At 39.5% G+C, this 15,494-nt stretch overlaps 1 protein-coding gene across 1 annotated transcript in view; it reads right to left on the minus strand.

The window, feature by feature from the left end:
- Nucleotides 1–15,494, minus strand: part of LOC126273323 (uncharacterized) — a 136,169-nt gene that overhangs the window by 8,378 nt on the left and 112,297 nt on the right. The window contains exon 3 of the mRNA XM_049976869.1: nt 4,628–4,711. Coding sequence (XP_049832826.1) covers nt 4,628–4,711 — 84 coding nt within the window. The remainder of the gene's footprint in view (nt 1–4,627; nt 4,712–15,494) is intronic.

The following is a 15,494-nucleotide window of genomic DNA, read 5'->3' on the forward strand; positions in this document are numbered from 1 at the left end:
CAGAACGTGTCAGGAATACGACACAGGACTTTCAGAAGCAAACATACTAATACCAAGTGAAAACAGAGCACTACTGAATGCTGATTGGTGAGAACGTTTTTATGATTTTTTTGTTTAGTGTGAAAGGGTAATTTGTTTATGGAAAGGATATTTCTTTGAAATGAGGTTCTTAGATTTGTGTTTGGTTAGTTTTATTTGATGGAAGTGAGATGGGGGGGGGGGAGGGAGTTATGGAACCGATGTCTTCATTGGCGCTGTATAGATATAGTGAATTTCGTTATCCTTATTAGCTTTGTTGTTGGGGGCATGTTTACATTACTGTCGTCGTTTCAGCTATGTATTTCAGGTGAAACTTCCAATACTGATCATAATGGATTTCCCTCTTTGGCTTGGGGCTGGGAATGGGTGGGGGGTGTTATACTGTGTTTGTTTGAGCTACATAGATCTAGAAATACATTCGATTTCAGTTGCGTGATTCTTATACTTTTTGGCTGGGTTTATCCTGGAGGAATTCGTGAGAGTTATTTTTCGATTATCTGACTCTCTTGGAGTGATGTTAGTCTTATTGTAGTATTTTTAGTTTTCCCCGTCCAGAATTCCCTAATTTCCGTGGTTGTCCCATTAGTTTCATTTCATTAAGTGACTGAAATATTTCGCATCTTTCTTATGATCGTTTACGACCAAAATGGTCTATCTTGTGGTGGTAATCTTAAAGAATGCCTGAAGCCTGTTTTTAAATCTGTCGTTGTCATAATAAATAAAGTACACTTTATATCCCAAATATGACGTCGTGGGTCAAAGTAGACGCGTGAAATAGGAACATGTGATAATTCGAAATGTTGTTCTTGTTGCCGTGTTTCGTCATTTTCGGCGACTTTTGGCCGTATATATTGACATCAATTTTTGGCTTGCTGTAATGGTACCATTTTCTGCTCTTTGTCTCGGTGACTTGCTTTTCTGTTGAGTTATGTAGTTCGAGTGATGTTTTAGGAAAAAGTCTAGACTAGAGACAGTGCCGTTCTTACGTTTTTCGTGCAGGAATGTTGCCAGTGCTTGCCGTGATGTACCATGGCACCAAAAGGTGTGTCAGCTGTTCATGTTGCACAGCCAACGAGAGCCGAGCAGGCAGAGAACGTGTTTCGAAGTAATACTTTAGAAAGAAAGGGCGAAACATTGCCGTAAAAGTGCATTGTAGATTTATTTGCTCCTTATATGAGTGTTAGCTATATAAACTGTGCTACAGTCTGCAAACCAAGGACAGCGTTGCAACTCATGATATACAAGAAAATGTATTGAAATATTTATGTGCTTCCTATTGCTACGCAATCGATCTATGTGAGTACGCTCAGTAAGTGGATCAATGTTTTTTAATTAAGTCATGGGAGGAACTGTGTGGATCAATGTTTTTGTTTCTTTTCTGTTTTTCTTTTGGATCATGGAATGAATTAGGTTGATCAATGTTTTCTAATTAGAATATGGGAAAAGGTACGTGGGTCAATGTTAACTTATCTAACGGGCAACGCCCTTGTGATTAACATTGATCCACACATTCACTGATCTTGCGCAGATCGATTGCAAATTCATTTCCCCACCTTATTTAATATTTGCAATTTTCCGTGAGACGTGCACCAACTCATTACTTTCGGGGAAATGGAAAGAAAAAGTAAAAATTAGTCTCCTGCTACAGACGTTTCTTCTCTGACACTGATACGGTGCTCAGAGTGAAAGGTAAATTATTAGAAATCACAGGGGAAAGGGTATGTAATAAGAAGCGACGTCCGCGCTATAAGAGGTAATGGTCACGCATGCTCTGTGAACTGTGTATAGGTCTTACGGCTGAGCCGTGCGTTCGTGGCATAAATGCTTCGTTTACTTGTTTGTAGCTGCATCACTATGCTAACCAATTATTGTTCGCACGATGGAATACAATGAAATTCAGCATCAGTTATATTACACCATGTGCTTTAACTTATGTTTACTAGTTGCAAATGCTACTTTTATGACCAGTTCCTTAGTGTGTCAGCGTACCTTCTATTTCGCGCCCATATCATTTTGCAGTAACGAGTATGGGGTCATTAATGAAAACAAGCTAACCGAGTGCCGATATCGAAGCATACTGACGATGTCAAATGTTGATTATGATGTAGTTTCTGCATAGTTTAGGGTTATATTACACGTGGCGCATTGAGTTAATCAGTAACCGTCGGGATGACAGGCACTAACTTGTTGTCATTAGATGCAGAGATCTTTTAGTCACACTACTCTTTTAAGTGTTATTAGTTTGAATGAATTTGCTGATGAATTTACTTAGCAAATTTTGAAAGGCAAGTTCTGTGGGTTCTAAATGCTTGTATTGGTGCACCATTATTACAATAGCATTTTTTTAAAAATGTTGCTCAAATGAATCTCTTACTCAATAAAGAAAAGATATAGGAATTATTCGGACCTAACGTCCATCGGAGAAGAGGTATAACAAACGGAGCTCGTATTGTGGAGAAAATCGTACGAGTCGAATTACGAGTGAGTCATCCTTGCGGTTTCCTTAATCTACTTAAACCATCGAAACCATAGATGTTGATGGACGAATTATTGACTTGTACCACTGTCAGTCCAAATGCGAGGCCCGTGTGTTACCACAATGCCACCTCACTAGAACTAAAATAAATGACGAGATTTTATTATCCCATTAAGCCGAAGTTTTATTGAATCGGCATTTTTGGTGTCAGGTGGTATTGGACACGGTATCGCAGTCGAACAGGTTAGCAGCCAGATGGTCTTCTCCATGCGCCGAGTTGACGACGGCGCCCCCAGAAGGCTGCATGAGATCTGGTGACTATGAAGAGCTGCATGCTGTGGGGTGTTGAGCCTCCGTGGTTAGCGGGGAGGCCGCTGGAGTGACCTGTCGACAAATTTAAATTTCAGAATTAAAAACGTAATCACATTATGGTGGGTTGATATGTGTAAAGAATCTGCAAAATTATTGTAGGACCTGAGGCTAATATAGGGTGGATTTCCGTATCAAGTAAAAGAGACCCAAAATGGAGTTACTAGTTTATAAATATTGGCACAAGTGTAGTAAGAGAGTGCAATGACAATATATTTTATAAATTGTTTTGCGTCCCAGATACGGGTATAGTGAAGGGATGTTTCTGTCTCCCCTGCTCATCAACTCAAGATTGCTAAGTATTATAAATAAGAATTTAAATGTGAGAACTACCACCAATGACTGTTTTCCTCTATCCTGTTCTCTGAGTACAGTTCATTCTGATCTTTGTATCATGATGGTAGGTGACTGTCTCTAGTATGAGAATATTTCTACCTTTATACTGACCATTAGACTGAACTACGTTCTACGCATCAAGCAACCAAGGCAACTGAGACTGTTGGTATATGCAATTATGCCAGAAACGTAGAATTTCTTAAAACAGGTTCACGAAACTTTTAATTGAAATATCGAAGGTGTCATGGCAGAAAAGTGAACCTTGATGCAGTATATCAGAACAGATCCAAAAGACCAACGTACGATGGTCAACGTGAAACTATACTGAAAAATTGATAATTCTTTCATAGACGGGAGGAGATAAGAATCGTTTCTGAAATTCCCTCCATGCTGTGAAAGGGTAGGCAAGCATATTGTACCGTTCATTCTTAAGATTACGTAGAACCTAGTAATAGTAGGGCGAAATAATACACTGCCGAAAAAGACTGCATGTCCGCGAACAGTTCAAAATCGTTATAGAAGCATCGTGATAAGCACCCACAGCTCAGTACAACAATTTACCGCTCGACCATAGAAAGTTGCATTTTGTAGGCTTGTCTCTGTACCTGACAGCATTTCAGTAATATTAAAAATAACGCAAACGCAGGTTACCTTTCTGAAGAGAGTAACAATGTGGCCATGAAAACAGAAACACACATAGAAACTAAAATCTGCAGATCGAAGTTTCACTCACCGAAGCAGTGTGGCTTTCCTCTTCTCACTGCAGACGTCTCTGCAGTAGCTCCTGAAAAAACGCGTCAAGCGTAAACTGACGCTCCTGTTGGAAAATAATTTATTAGTTTTCTGATATCCAACATGTGGACTAATACAGAACATGTGCTATATTCTAACATGACCGCTTTTTTCGAAGTACTTTATTTATCAATAATTTTGCTAGCTACATTTATTGATAATATTTATACAGTGATCGATTTAAATATTCAAGTAACATCACTACTCAGTCCATGTCTGAAGAACTAATAATAGTAAACAAATAGTAATGTCCCATGATGCACAAGTTTTTTGTTTGCATGATTGGTTATTGATGTACTTCTGGGAGTTATGCCGAGTTGTTCCTTTTGTATGCAGAATATTTCTATTACCGACCGAGCCGTTTCCTTCAGGTCGTATGACATTCCCTGACTAGATGGAGTCCAGGGATCGAGTGCACACAACGGCAAAGCTCATTGCACTCCAGTCACCGTCATCGAAGCATTTTACACAAATCCAAACAACTCAGCAAAACACCCGAAGCAGGGCACTAACTACTATCACGTTCGTAAGAGAGTATTGGTCTGAAGGTGAAACGTATAGTACAGGTTGAAACCTAATGTCATTATTCCCTATGCTGAACTAATTTACACTCACCGAAGCAACACGGATTTCTTCTTCTTCCTGCAGCCGTTTCTGCAGCAGCTCGACAAAGAACACGTCGAGTGTAAACTGACGCTCCTGTTGAAAAAGACCTTACTAGTTTTATCATAAAGAGCACATTTATAATTCAGGTATAACGATACTTCTTAATATATACAGGTGTTACAAACTGTAACACTTATGAAGAATTTATGGGCCTTTAGATAGCTACCATTATGCTATGGGCAAACTGTTAAGCTATAGGGATACAGAGGAATTATTCGAGGTACAGTGTCACCATGACCTTTTTATTCTCTGTTCTGGTGTGTTCTTTCTGTGGAAAGGAATGTAAATGGTACTGTGACAGTTTTTACTCACAATTAGTTTCTCTATTCTCTGACTCCTCCGAAAACAACATTAGGCTTCGAAGCCTGAAATTCAGGAATACATTTCCTCAGGTCATCAGGTATGAATCCCAGTTATCAGGTAACTCGAAGAGCAACCAGATGGTTTTCATTGTTGTTTTCAGCCAGTCACTTGTCTTGGACGCATATTATGTTAAGCTCTGCTCTTACAAGAAAATTCAGCATAATGCTCTACAATTTATTAGGGTCTTTTCCATTCTCAGGCATCTCCGTATCAGCATCATATTCCAGGCACTCTTAAATAATGCCAGAAACAACTTCCCGGTTGGTCAGTGTTAATTTTAATGGCCGTCAGTAGAGTTATTGCAACCATTTAATCGGCTTTCGGCTATACTATCCACTTCATTTCATCTAATGACGGAAGTGGTAATATAATATGCTAGTAACATGGAGGAGACAAGCTGGAGCCTGTGGAATGTGGGGGAAAGAGCAAGCATACCATGCAGCCATCATGCAATCAAGGAGGCCTGTGTCCAACCTACCCATCAACAGAACGTGCCGTTATCGTGGACGTGAGAAAGACATACGACTGTTGGGAAAGGTGTGACTGACCAATCATCAGACCAAGTCCGACCGTATACATATGTTTATATCTTTCACACACTGAAATTACCCTGACTCCTATCCGAATAGGATACATTTCTAACTAATGTCTTCATAATCTGGTCAGAAGACAGTTAAATCTGTAATGACTGTGGGGGAAATATTCTTATACGCCTTATTTTCTGTGCACATTATCTTTTGATGAGAAGGCAGAAGTGAATTTAAGAGGAGACTAGCTATTTATTTTACTTGAAGTCGAGATATAGTGAACTTAGAAAAAATTGTGTGTATCTGGAGAGGAGGTTGAAGACTTTAGCGTGTTGCAGAGAGACCAGCAAATTCCAGTGATGAACAAATCCATGCAGTCGTCAGTGATATTCATCTGTGGCTGTATTTTAGGTCCGGTCACGAAAAACTGACAATGATCCCTCCATATTACTCAGACGTAACCAGTTTTTTAGTTGGTGCTTTAGAATATTCTAAACTAGTGAAACGCAGTCACTTTTATCACCAGATGTCGAAATGGTTTTAAATATAATTTTTGTAATTATATATATATATATATATATATATATATATATATATATATATATATGTGTGTGTGTGTGTGTGTGTGTGTGTGTGTGTGTGTGTAAGGTAGGTTTTAGAGATATGTTACATCTTAATTTTTTGCCGAATTTATACTGTTTTAGCATCTTGAACCACACTCTTCTCATAAACGTACTGCTTTCTTAGGCGGAAACCAACACACAATCGTCTTAGTCAATAGTCTAGTAGAGGTTCCTGTCTTAGTTGTATTATTCTCAATGAATTGTCACATGGGATGTTTACATCGAACCGCAGGTTCATTTACAGTAAATCGTGACAGTCTGTAATACCTGTTGACCACCCTATAGACAATGAAGTAGCTCTAAAACTTCAGTTCTTTGCTTATTATGATATCAGTAATGCAACGTGACGTGGCTCACCTCAAAGGTACGTCGAGGAGCGACCAAGGTCTTGTCCAGTCGCAGACCTTCGTCTTTCTCCCCTCCCACACACCGGGAGAAAAACGTCTTGATGCGTCGGAACATTGCTGCAACGATAACGGGCAGCATGTTAGAAGCGACCAGACCGTGTCCACTAGTAAATCTTATTGCGATGTCTCACAAGTCAATCGCAGGGAAAGACTTGAGACCGTGATCTAATGGATTTAAATTTAACTTCTGTAATAATAAGAGCTGTCCGTGTTAAAAAGGAACTGCAACATCCAGATGGATTAAATATCATTGATTTACTTGAAAAATATTATCCATTTATGACTGGTGAGGAATTCATTATTTTAATTCTCATTTACTAATTCCTAATAGATGAATTAAAATAACACTAGTTCTTCGATGACCGCCAAAGGTGTGTTCATTACGTGATACATTTATTCTAGAATGAATAATTTTGTTTTGATAGCAGTTATTTAAAGCTGTCACTACTAGACAGACAGGCAGTACTATTTTCAAGACAGTGCAATGCTACACTAGTTTCAGATATACACCAAGTATAGTTATTTAAACTTCGCCTTTATACAGACAATACGTCGCGATTCGGTTACTACCATCCGTTCGTTCAATATGGCACTGACAGGGAGGATCGGTAATTTAATTAGTGTGTACTTAAGGGAACATCTTGTTGGTGATATGAAGTTACTGCGTAATAATCTATGTAACAGTGTTGTGGTTACATCCTAAATCGCTCCGCAGTGTCTGACGAGATTAAGTATTTTACAGATACCCGTTTTCTGAGTCAGTGCATTCTCGCCAGGCTGGGCCTTTCCTTCTTTGTGGTAGAGTCAACAACATCTTAAGTTCAACTCAAAACCTAGAATCATTTGAGTCAACAACATCTTAAGTTCAGCTCAAAACCTAGAATCATTCTTCAGCGCCATGTGAAGTAATCAACAACATTTACTACGTAACAACCATATTTACGACTGAAATTTAACCAGCGATATTTGAATGAAGAAAACAACAGCGCAGTTTATAAACTCCTAACGGAATTAACATTTAACTATGTTCAAAGGTATTAATTTAATTTCTTTGAGTAACAGAAATAGAAAATACTTTTGCTATGTGGTCATGTCAAGTCATTATGACTGCACGCAGCTGGAACTTTTTTACGTACTGCTTTCTTCTTCACAGAAGGTAGAATATAACAGATTTGGTGACAGAGATAGATGACGCCACTCTCGTTGCGAACCTAATAATAAGATAGAGAATAGACGATTCCAGAAATTAAATTGTAAAAATCGCAGCAAGAGGTCTGTCCCTGTAAGTCACACTCTGTCTTAACCTTTGTAGCTGTACGACGTATTGAAACAATGTACTGGAATGCGAATGGAACTGGTTTTTTCGATTTTACATACCGCGAAATCACATCACACTACGAGGTAACGTTTCAGTTTTCCAATACTTCGCCGCTACACATCCAGTCATTTACAAGCTTATTCTTTATTAAAACTGCATCTGATTCTATACGGTAAATAAACAGGAGATACTTAAAACAGTAGCTCATACCTCTCCCGGATACATTGCACCTCGCTTCTGAAGCTGTGCGTTCGATCCGTTCAAAGCTTCTAGAAGTCCTCAAGAACTTTAAAATGTTTCGTTATTTGAACTCGTAACACAAAGGGTAACAGTAAAATATATGAATCAAAACTGGAGCCTCTTTAATTCGATAACTCACAGGACGAATTCGAATCGTTATTTCAAGTGCTGGGGTGAATACTCAAGTAATTGCTAGGCAACGGTCCTCTGCTGTTTAGGTAACATAGCACCGGTGTTACCATATCGTGTGAACAACATAAACAGCAACGCCAGTAGCTGCAGAGCTTAGTTTAGTAACGTTGATAGGAATGGGTAAACGAGCAGTGCTGAAAATTTTTAAATAAATCATTGGATGTACCTCAAAATAATTGTATTTGGCGACTGGGAGGTATCAAGCAGTATCTAATGAAAAAACCTGAATAGCTAATCGGCTCCCAATGGATTTATGAGCTAACTACATTCTAAGATATTAATTCAATTTCCTGAGGAAGCAGCAGACGAAAAATCTTGTTACAGAGGTAGCTCGACTAAATGTTACTCTACACAGCTGCAATCAGTTTCAAAAGCGTCTTCTTCTTTACAGACGTTAGAAAGTTCCAGCGGCACGACTATGCAATGATCACAGACAACATGTATGTACAATTAAGAAGCAAAGAGGTTGGTGACACTTATCATTAAGTGATTAATCTGTGAATGTATGACAAACGTTAAGTGAACTGCAAACCTAAGTGAACTTCGTCAGAAAGTCAGTAAAGTGGTTCGTCTCTACATGTCAGGCACCTAACTTATGAACCTGTATGAAAAATTAAGACAAAGTGATTTTCACATGTTACTCTGTACTAATTACGTGTTCCGAAATCATAACAAGGTCTGTCGTAAAACTTCAACTTGCCAGTAATTCTCCACTAAATTCACAGTCATTTAAAGGCTTGTACGATGTTCTAACTGCAGATGGCTTTTTATGGTAAATAAATAGGTTACATTTAAGTGAATGGCTCATACCTCTTGCGGGTACACTGCACCTCGCCTCTGAATTTGGGCGTTGGCTTACTTCAAAGCTTCTAAGGCTTAGCAAGAACTTTAAAAAGTTTCCTTAGTTGTTCTTGGAACACAAACTTCGACGCTACAACACTTGAATCAAAGCTGAAACTTCTTTTACTGAATAACTCACAGAACGAATTCACGTAGGCACTTCTAGTACTCGAGAGAATACGGAAGTAATTGCTAGGCAACGGTCCTCGACGATTTAGGTGACATAGCATTGTTGTTAGCATACCCTGTGATCAACATTAAATAACAACCCCACTAAAAGCAATCCAAGTAAGTACAGAGCACATTATTTTATAGGAACGTCGAATAGGTAAACAAGCACTGCGGTAAAACGTTTAGTAATTTAAATGTATGTCCGACGAAATAATCATGCCTTGCTATTGAAAGATATACAGCAGTGTCTAAAGGATGAAATCGCCCGAATAACTAATAAATTCACAAATAATTTACCAATTGAAAGTACTCCAAGCTCTTAATTCAGTTTCTTAACCAATAAGAGAGTTATACTCCTTTCTTACGGTGGAAGGTCAACTCAGTATGACACAAAACAGTTTGCGTCAGTTTCCAAAACTTGTTCGTTTTCACAGACGGAAGAAAATTCCAGCACCATGACCCTGTTATGGCTGCAGACACTATGTATGTGTAATCGACAATCGAGAAAGATCACTAACATCGTTGTCGTTGTGAATCTCAGCAAATGAAAGGAATACAGCATGCTACAATTCTATCTGTCTGCTCTGACCCACGATGTCATATTTGAGATAAAGTGGATAGTTTACACAAGATACTACGACAACCACAGATTACATTTAATAAGAGCCCAGTGACATTCTTCAAGACGGCGACAACAATATAGACCATTACAATCAGGAACAAACATAAAACATTTTGAGTAGGCGGTACTGTACAGCTTTAATGAACGTTAAGAGCTGCCATATGCAGCAAACAGCTGTAACGGCATAGATTATTACAGACGATCGATTTCGCTCTAGAACCAGAAAATCATAGGGTCCAAAAACCATTTCTCCTATGCGTTTGTTTAATTGGAACAGCAGTCAGCAGATGTACAAAACTTCATCATTGATATCATCTATACATATCGAATATTGGGAAAAAACGTTGTCGAGGTTAAATGGACGTAATGTTATGAATGTACAGCTAGTGTCAATGACGGAACAATGCACATCTGATAACTGCGATTCCACTTACTCAAACGGATAGCTGAAACTGTTTTTGGACACGATGATGGTCTGGTCCTAGACACATATCGATTGTTTATGTTAAAATACGCCGTCGTGTGTTGTATAACGTACTTCGTAACAAACAAAGTACCATGGGAACTATTTGAACCACCATATGAAATGAAATTATCGGGACAATTGCAGGAATGGGAGAGTTGTGGATGGGAACATACAAAAAAGGTTACTAAATCTAAGAGTATTTAAGAACTTCTCTATAATAAACCAAAAGAAAATCTATAGAAAACACAAAATTGGATTCGTATAGTTCGCTTGACCAATAGAGATGAAATGAAGACAGTGGTACTAGACACCTCCAGAAAACACCATAACTGGAAAATAGCGCTCGCACACGCACACACACACACACACACACACACACACACACACACACACATACACACACACGAATCTCATTATGCTACGATGACGCACATGAATTTCTCCAGAATAAAGAGAACAAAAGAAACATAAAGACATACACATGGACAGGTGGTATCATATTTCGTGTGAACTCTATTCCTAAACCGAGGATAGATACAAACCCACGTAACATCAACTTAATCGAAAAACTTTATACACAATTTCCTTTAGAATAAACTGAAAGAAAAGAAGTAGAAAATACTGGAATCACACTACAAACTGAAATAAATAGCTCAAAACCCGAAAACAAGTAATTCACCAATAAATACCAAAATCTCGTTCCAATTCAGCTAAACAAATACTACGAACCACAAAAAAAACTATGCAACGCGAGAGTGAGCGACCTGTGAAAACAAACTGAGCCTCTTAGGAACTGTGGAATTCATAATCGCAGCGTCTCAGAGAGTCACATTCGAAAAACGGCTAAATATTTGTAAATTAAAAAATTATGAATAGCATTACCACCAGAAATGCAATTTCGTTAGGGCTAATCTCACTCTCGACGAACTTCCCACATTAAAAAGACAGCTAAATAACCATAAGAATAAATGATAATTATAATCACTAATCGTTTCACTCACAAAAATTTATCTTGCGCTCTGAGGGTCCTGCCTGCCCTTATCCTGGGAAACGGTGCAATATGCAGAAGGAAACAGACAAATATTAGTCAGAAAACAGAATAAAAATGTAATCGTTACTGATTTCTCCACGGCAGTTTAAGCTGTGGTCTCAGGTTCCACCCAAACTAAACCCTCATATGTCGCGACGTATTTTTGAATAATAGCATAGTTTACAGACATCAGAGATTACACTGGTAAGTAACACAACCACAGGCTAACTTTTAATAACAGCCCGCTTACATCTAATTCAACATAAAGTCATGACGTCACATAGGATGTCATGGATCAACGCAAGCCGGTGAAAAAAGACGTTTGACATTGAGGAACTGAGAAATAATGTTGAGAATACAAACTGCATGAACTACGCCAAATAGAAAGTATAGAAATCTGTCTGAAAAAGCAAGCACTTACTATTTGAATCTCCTGAAACAAAATGGTGTTCCATGTTACATACTGTTAATAACATCAGGTTCTGTAATCACATCATACTCTACCACATGCTTCTACCTGCTTGTTTAAATGGCTCTGAGCACTATTTGACTTAACTGCTGAGGTCATCAGTCCCCTAGACTTAGAACTAGTTGAACCTAACTAACCTAAGGACACCACACACATCCATGCCCGAGGCAGGATTCGAACCTGCGACCGTAGCGAACGCGTAGTTCCAGACTGTAGCGCCTACAACCGCTCGGCCACCCAGCCAGCGAACCTGCTTGTATTTCCCCACTAAGTACAAGGACAATTAAAAGCGTCTACGATATTCTGACTACAGATGATTCCGAAAGGTTAATAAATAAATGACAGATACGCAAATACTCATACCTCTTGCAGGTACAATGCTCCTCGGTTCTGAAGCTGGGTGTCCACTTCGTTCAAAGCTTCTAAAGCTCCCAAGAACTTTAAAATGTTTCGGCAGTTGTTCTCGAAATACAAAATTCACTCTAAAACACTTGAATCAAAGCTGAAGCTTTTTTAAGTCAATAATTCAAACAGCGAATTCGGATAGGCACTTCTAGTACTCGACAGAATACGGAAGTAATTGCTAGGCAACGGTCCTTGACGGTTTAGGTGACATAGCATTGTTGTTAGCATTCCCTATGACCAACATAGAGACAACAGAGCACAACATTTTATAGGAACGACGACAGAAATGGTTAAACGACCAAAGAAATAAAAATTTTAAGTAAGTTAAATATATGTTGCAGCGTTTCAGATTATAGCATCGCTTCGAAGCGGCGTCGCACGCTCGTGTCCTCCATCCAGCATTCACGTAATATGTTTAATTGTTTTCACACGCTCAAAAATTAGTTCTCTCAGCGCAGCGAACATTGATCTTTTCCTATGCCCGTTTGTGTAATAACACAAACACATTTTCTGGTGTATTAACTTCCTATATCTTTCGCTGATTCTCTCCGTCATTAAAATGGAAGATTTGTCACTGAGACGGATCACATGAGCAATAGGTACTTTTATTCCACGTACACTGACGGAAAGAAGCTGAAACAACGCAGTAGCGTCACTATGAGAATGTAAATCATGTTTGTTTTAAATACACACTGAGCGGTATTTACCTTTGAGATTGAACGAGGTGAGTTGATGTTGGTCAAGAAACATTATCAGCTTCTCAACCAGTAAGATTGAGGCAGTGTATTAGGGGTACGAAGAGCTGGATGTCCTGAAATATTGCGGTCCGGGGTGCGATTTCGTATGACAGCACGAGCACTCTTGTGGTCATCCCGCTAACCTTGACTGCAATACTGTACGCCAGTTATGAACAGCACTCCCGCCTGTGTTATCCAACAAGTGAACTAGTGAGGGCATCACGCAAATAGCTACGTCCACTGCTGCAGCTGAGCCGTGGTAAAAGTTGCTATTTTGAAGAGCGCGCCGCAGCGCGTAGTGTGAAGCAGTCGCCCTCCGTTTCTGGCAGTGGCGCCGCTGTGACAATCGCAGGTACGGTGTCTCCCTCTGGTGGGAAAGGGGAAAGGTTCCCGGTTCACGTGCATTTAAGGAGCGCTATGAGCTCACCAGAGGGTGGTTGGTCATACGGGTCAGTGTGGGGCAGTAAGTGTCTGTCTGTCGTTCGGAATGTTAGTATGTGTTAGCCCGCCAGTCTGCTCGAGTTGCTCAGGCAACGGACGTTGGATCGATCGGTTGGTCGGTCGGTCGCGCACTGGGACACAAGTTACTTGTTCGTCTTGAGCGTCGGCGCATTTGAGGTCGCCACGTCAGTCCAGTGGGCGGCGCCGTATAGTGAGGGGTAGTGGCTTCGCGGCCGACACGAGAGCAACAGGAGTCAACCCACGACATCGGCCTGGCCGGTGCGAGTTGCGACGCCGTGAGACGGGATATCGGCGCTCTTTCATGTGTTCGTTGAAGCGGCTGGCAGCGGACGGTTGGGAAGAGCTTTTAGGGGGTCCTGCGCCAGATCTTCACCAGACATCGAAGTTTATTAGAAGTTAAGTGATTTCTGATAGGTTGTTTCATTCACACGTTAAATTCTACTTGTTTCCTTGGTCAGTCTCTAGTCCCTAGCTTGCTCGTCTGTCTCTCGTCCGCATTTGTTAGGCAGTTAGTGTCTGTCTGTCGGTCTGCCGTACGTTAACAGCTGCCTCTGTCAGGTTTGCGGATTCAGTGTTAACGAATTTATTGCTTGAAGTCTAACGACGAAATTCCTGAAATATGTTTTTATCGTGCCTATCATCTTGAGAGGTGGTATATGTGTAATGTAGAGCATGTTTGGCCAACCTTGTATATTTTATATAAGACTGCATTTCATGGGTTTTAATGTAAATGGTCATTTAGTATACAAAGTTGCCACCCTTCCACCATAAGACTTTTTTTTTAAAATGAAATTGCACCTTTGGTGGCGAGTTAATCTTTTAATTTTAGTGTTTTGTACCATTTCCATCCCTCCTACGGGGTGCATAGTTTATGGGCTTGGGTGAGTTTTTAAAATTTTTTTTTAGTTCAAAGTAATCTGGTGTGTTGCAGATTTGCACCAGTGTTGTCTTTCAGAGGTTGTTGTGAGCGGTCGTGACTACGACTGTGTGAAAAGAGAGCGGCAAGGTTCTCAGCCCGAATGCTCATCAGTCAAAGATTTGTTCTTTCTACCTCTGAATAAATTGTAACTTGATATTTAGAGGGTGCTTTCTGATTGTAATTTTAAATCTGGTGTAAAGAAAAGGCTTTTAGGAATAAAATTTCCATTTGTTGAAAGAAAGTTGATTTGCTTTCATCAGTTACCCACAGGCAACTACTTCCACTCCCACATAGTGTGATTGAATGTGGTAATGTTCTTGATGAATCGCTAGTAGATAAAATAATTTCTTAAGAGAAGGTTTTGAAAGTAAATTCACGGTTCATCAGCAAATGCTATGCAACTGCTAAATCTAAATATGTACATGGATGTGTAGAGCTTTGCAACTCAGTGAGACGCAAATATAACGAAGTAATCCTGAAAAGCCAACAAAAAAAAGAAAAAAGTTTTCACCTGAAACGCACTGTGCGGAGATTATTAACTCCAAAGCAAATTCAGTTAAGTAAGGGAAGGTGGAAATAACTTAATGTAAGGTCCCTTTCTACAGAACATGTAAAATGTGAATAGTCGCATTCACCCAACCTCAGTAGAATTACTGCTTCATCATGTAACGACGAATTTTGAGCCTTTCAGGCTAAGAAATTATTAAAAAATGCAGTTGCCTACAGAGCTGATGCAAACTGTAAGTGTAATTAGATAAGAACAGAAAAGCCTACGTGCCTACCACAGTGGTATATAGCAAAATGTTGCCGCTTGTCAAGCCCAATTTCTCCTGCTGCCTCACCATTCCGACCCTAAGCTTATCATCCGATCTCCAGCTTATACTTTCAAAACAGACGTTATACTATCAATTGCCTGTATGAAGTGCTTCAGTCTCAAAATATCTTCAATATTTCATTTTGAAAAATTCACAAGAGATTTTAACTTTAATAATGTGCGACGGTCTGAAAGAACGAAGGATTGTGTT

This window comes from Schistocerca gregaria, chromosome 5, assembly GCF_023897955.1.
Source record: "Schistocerca gregaria isolate iqSchGreg1 chromosome 5, iqSchGreg1.2, whole genome shotgun sequence".
NCBI lineage: Eukaryota > Metazoa > Arthropoda > Insecta > Orthoptera > Acrididae > Schistocerca > Schistocerca gregaria.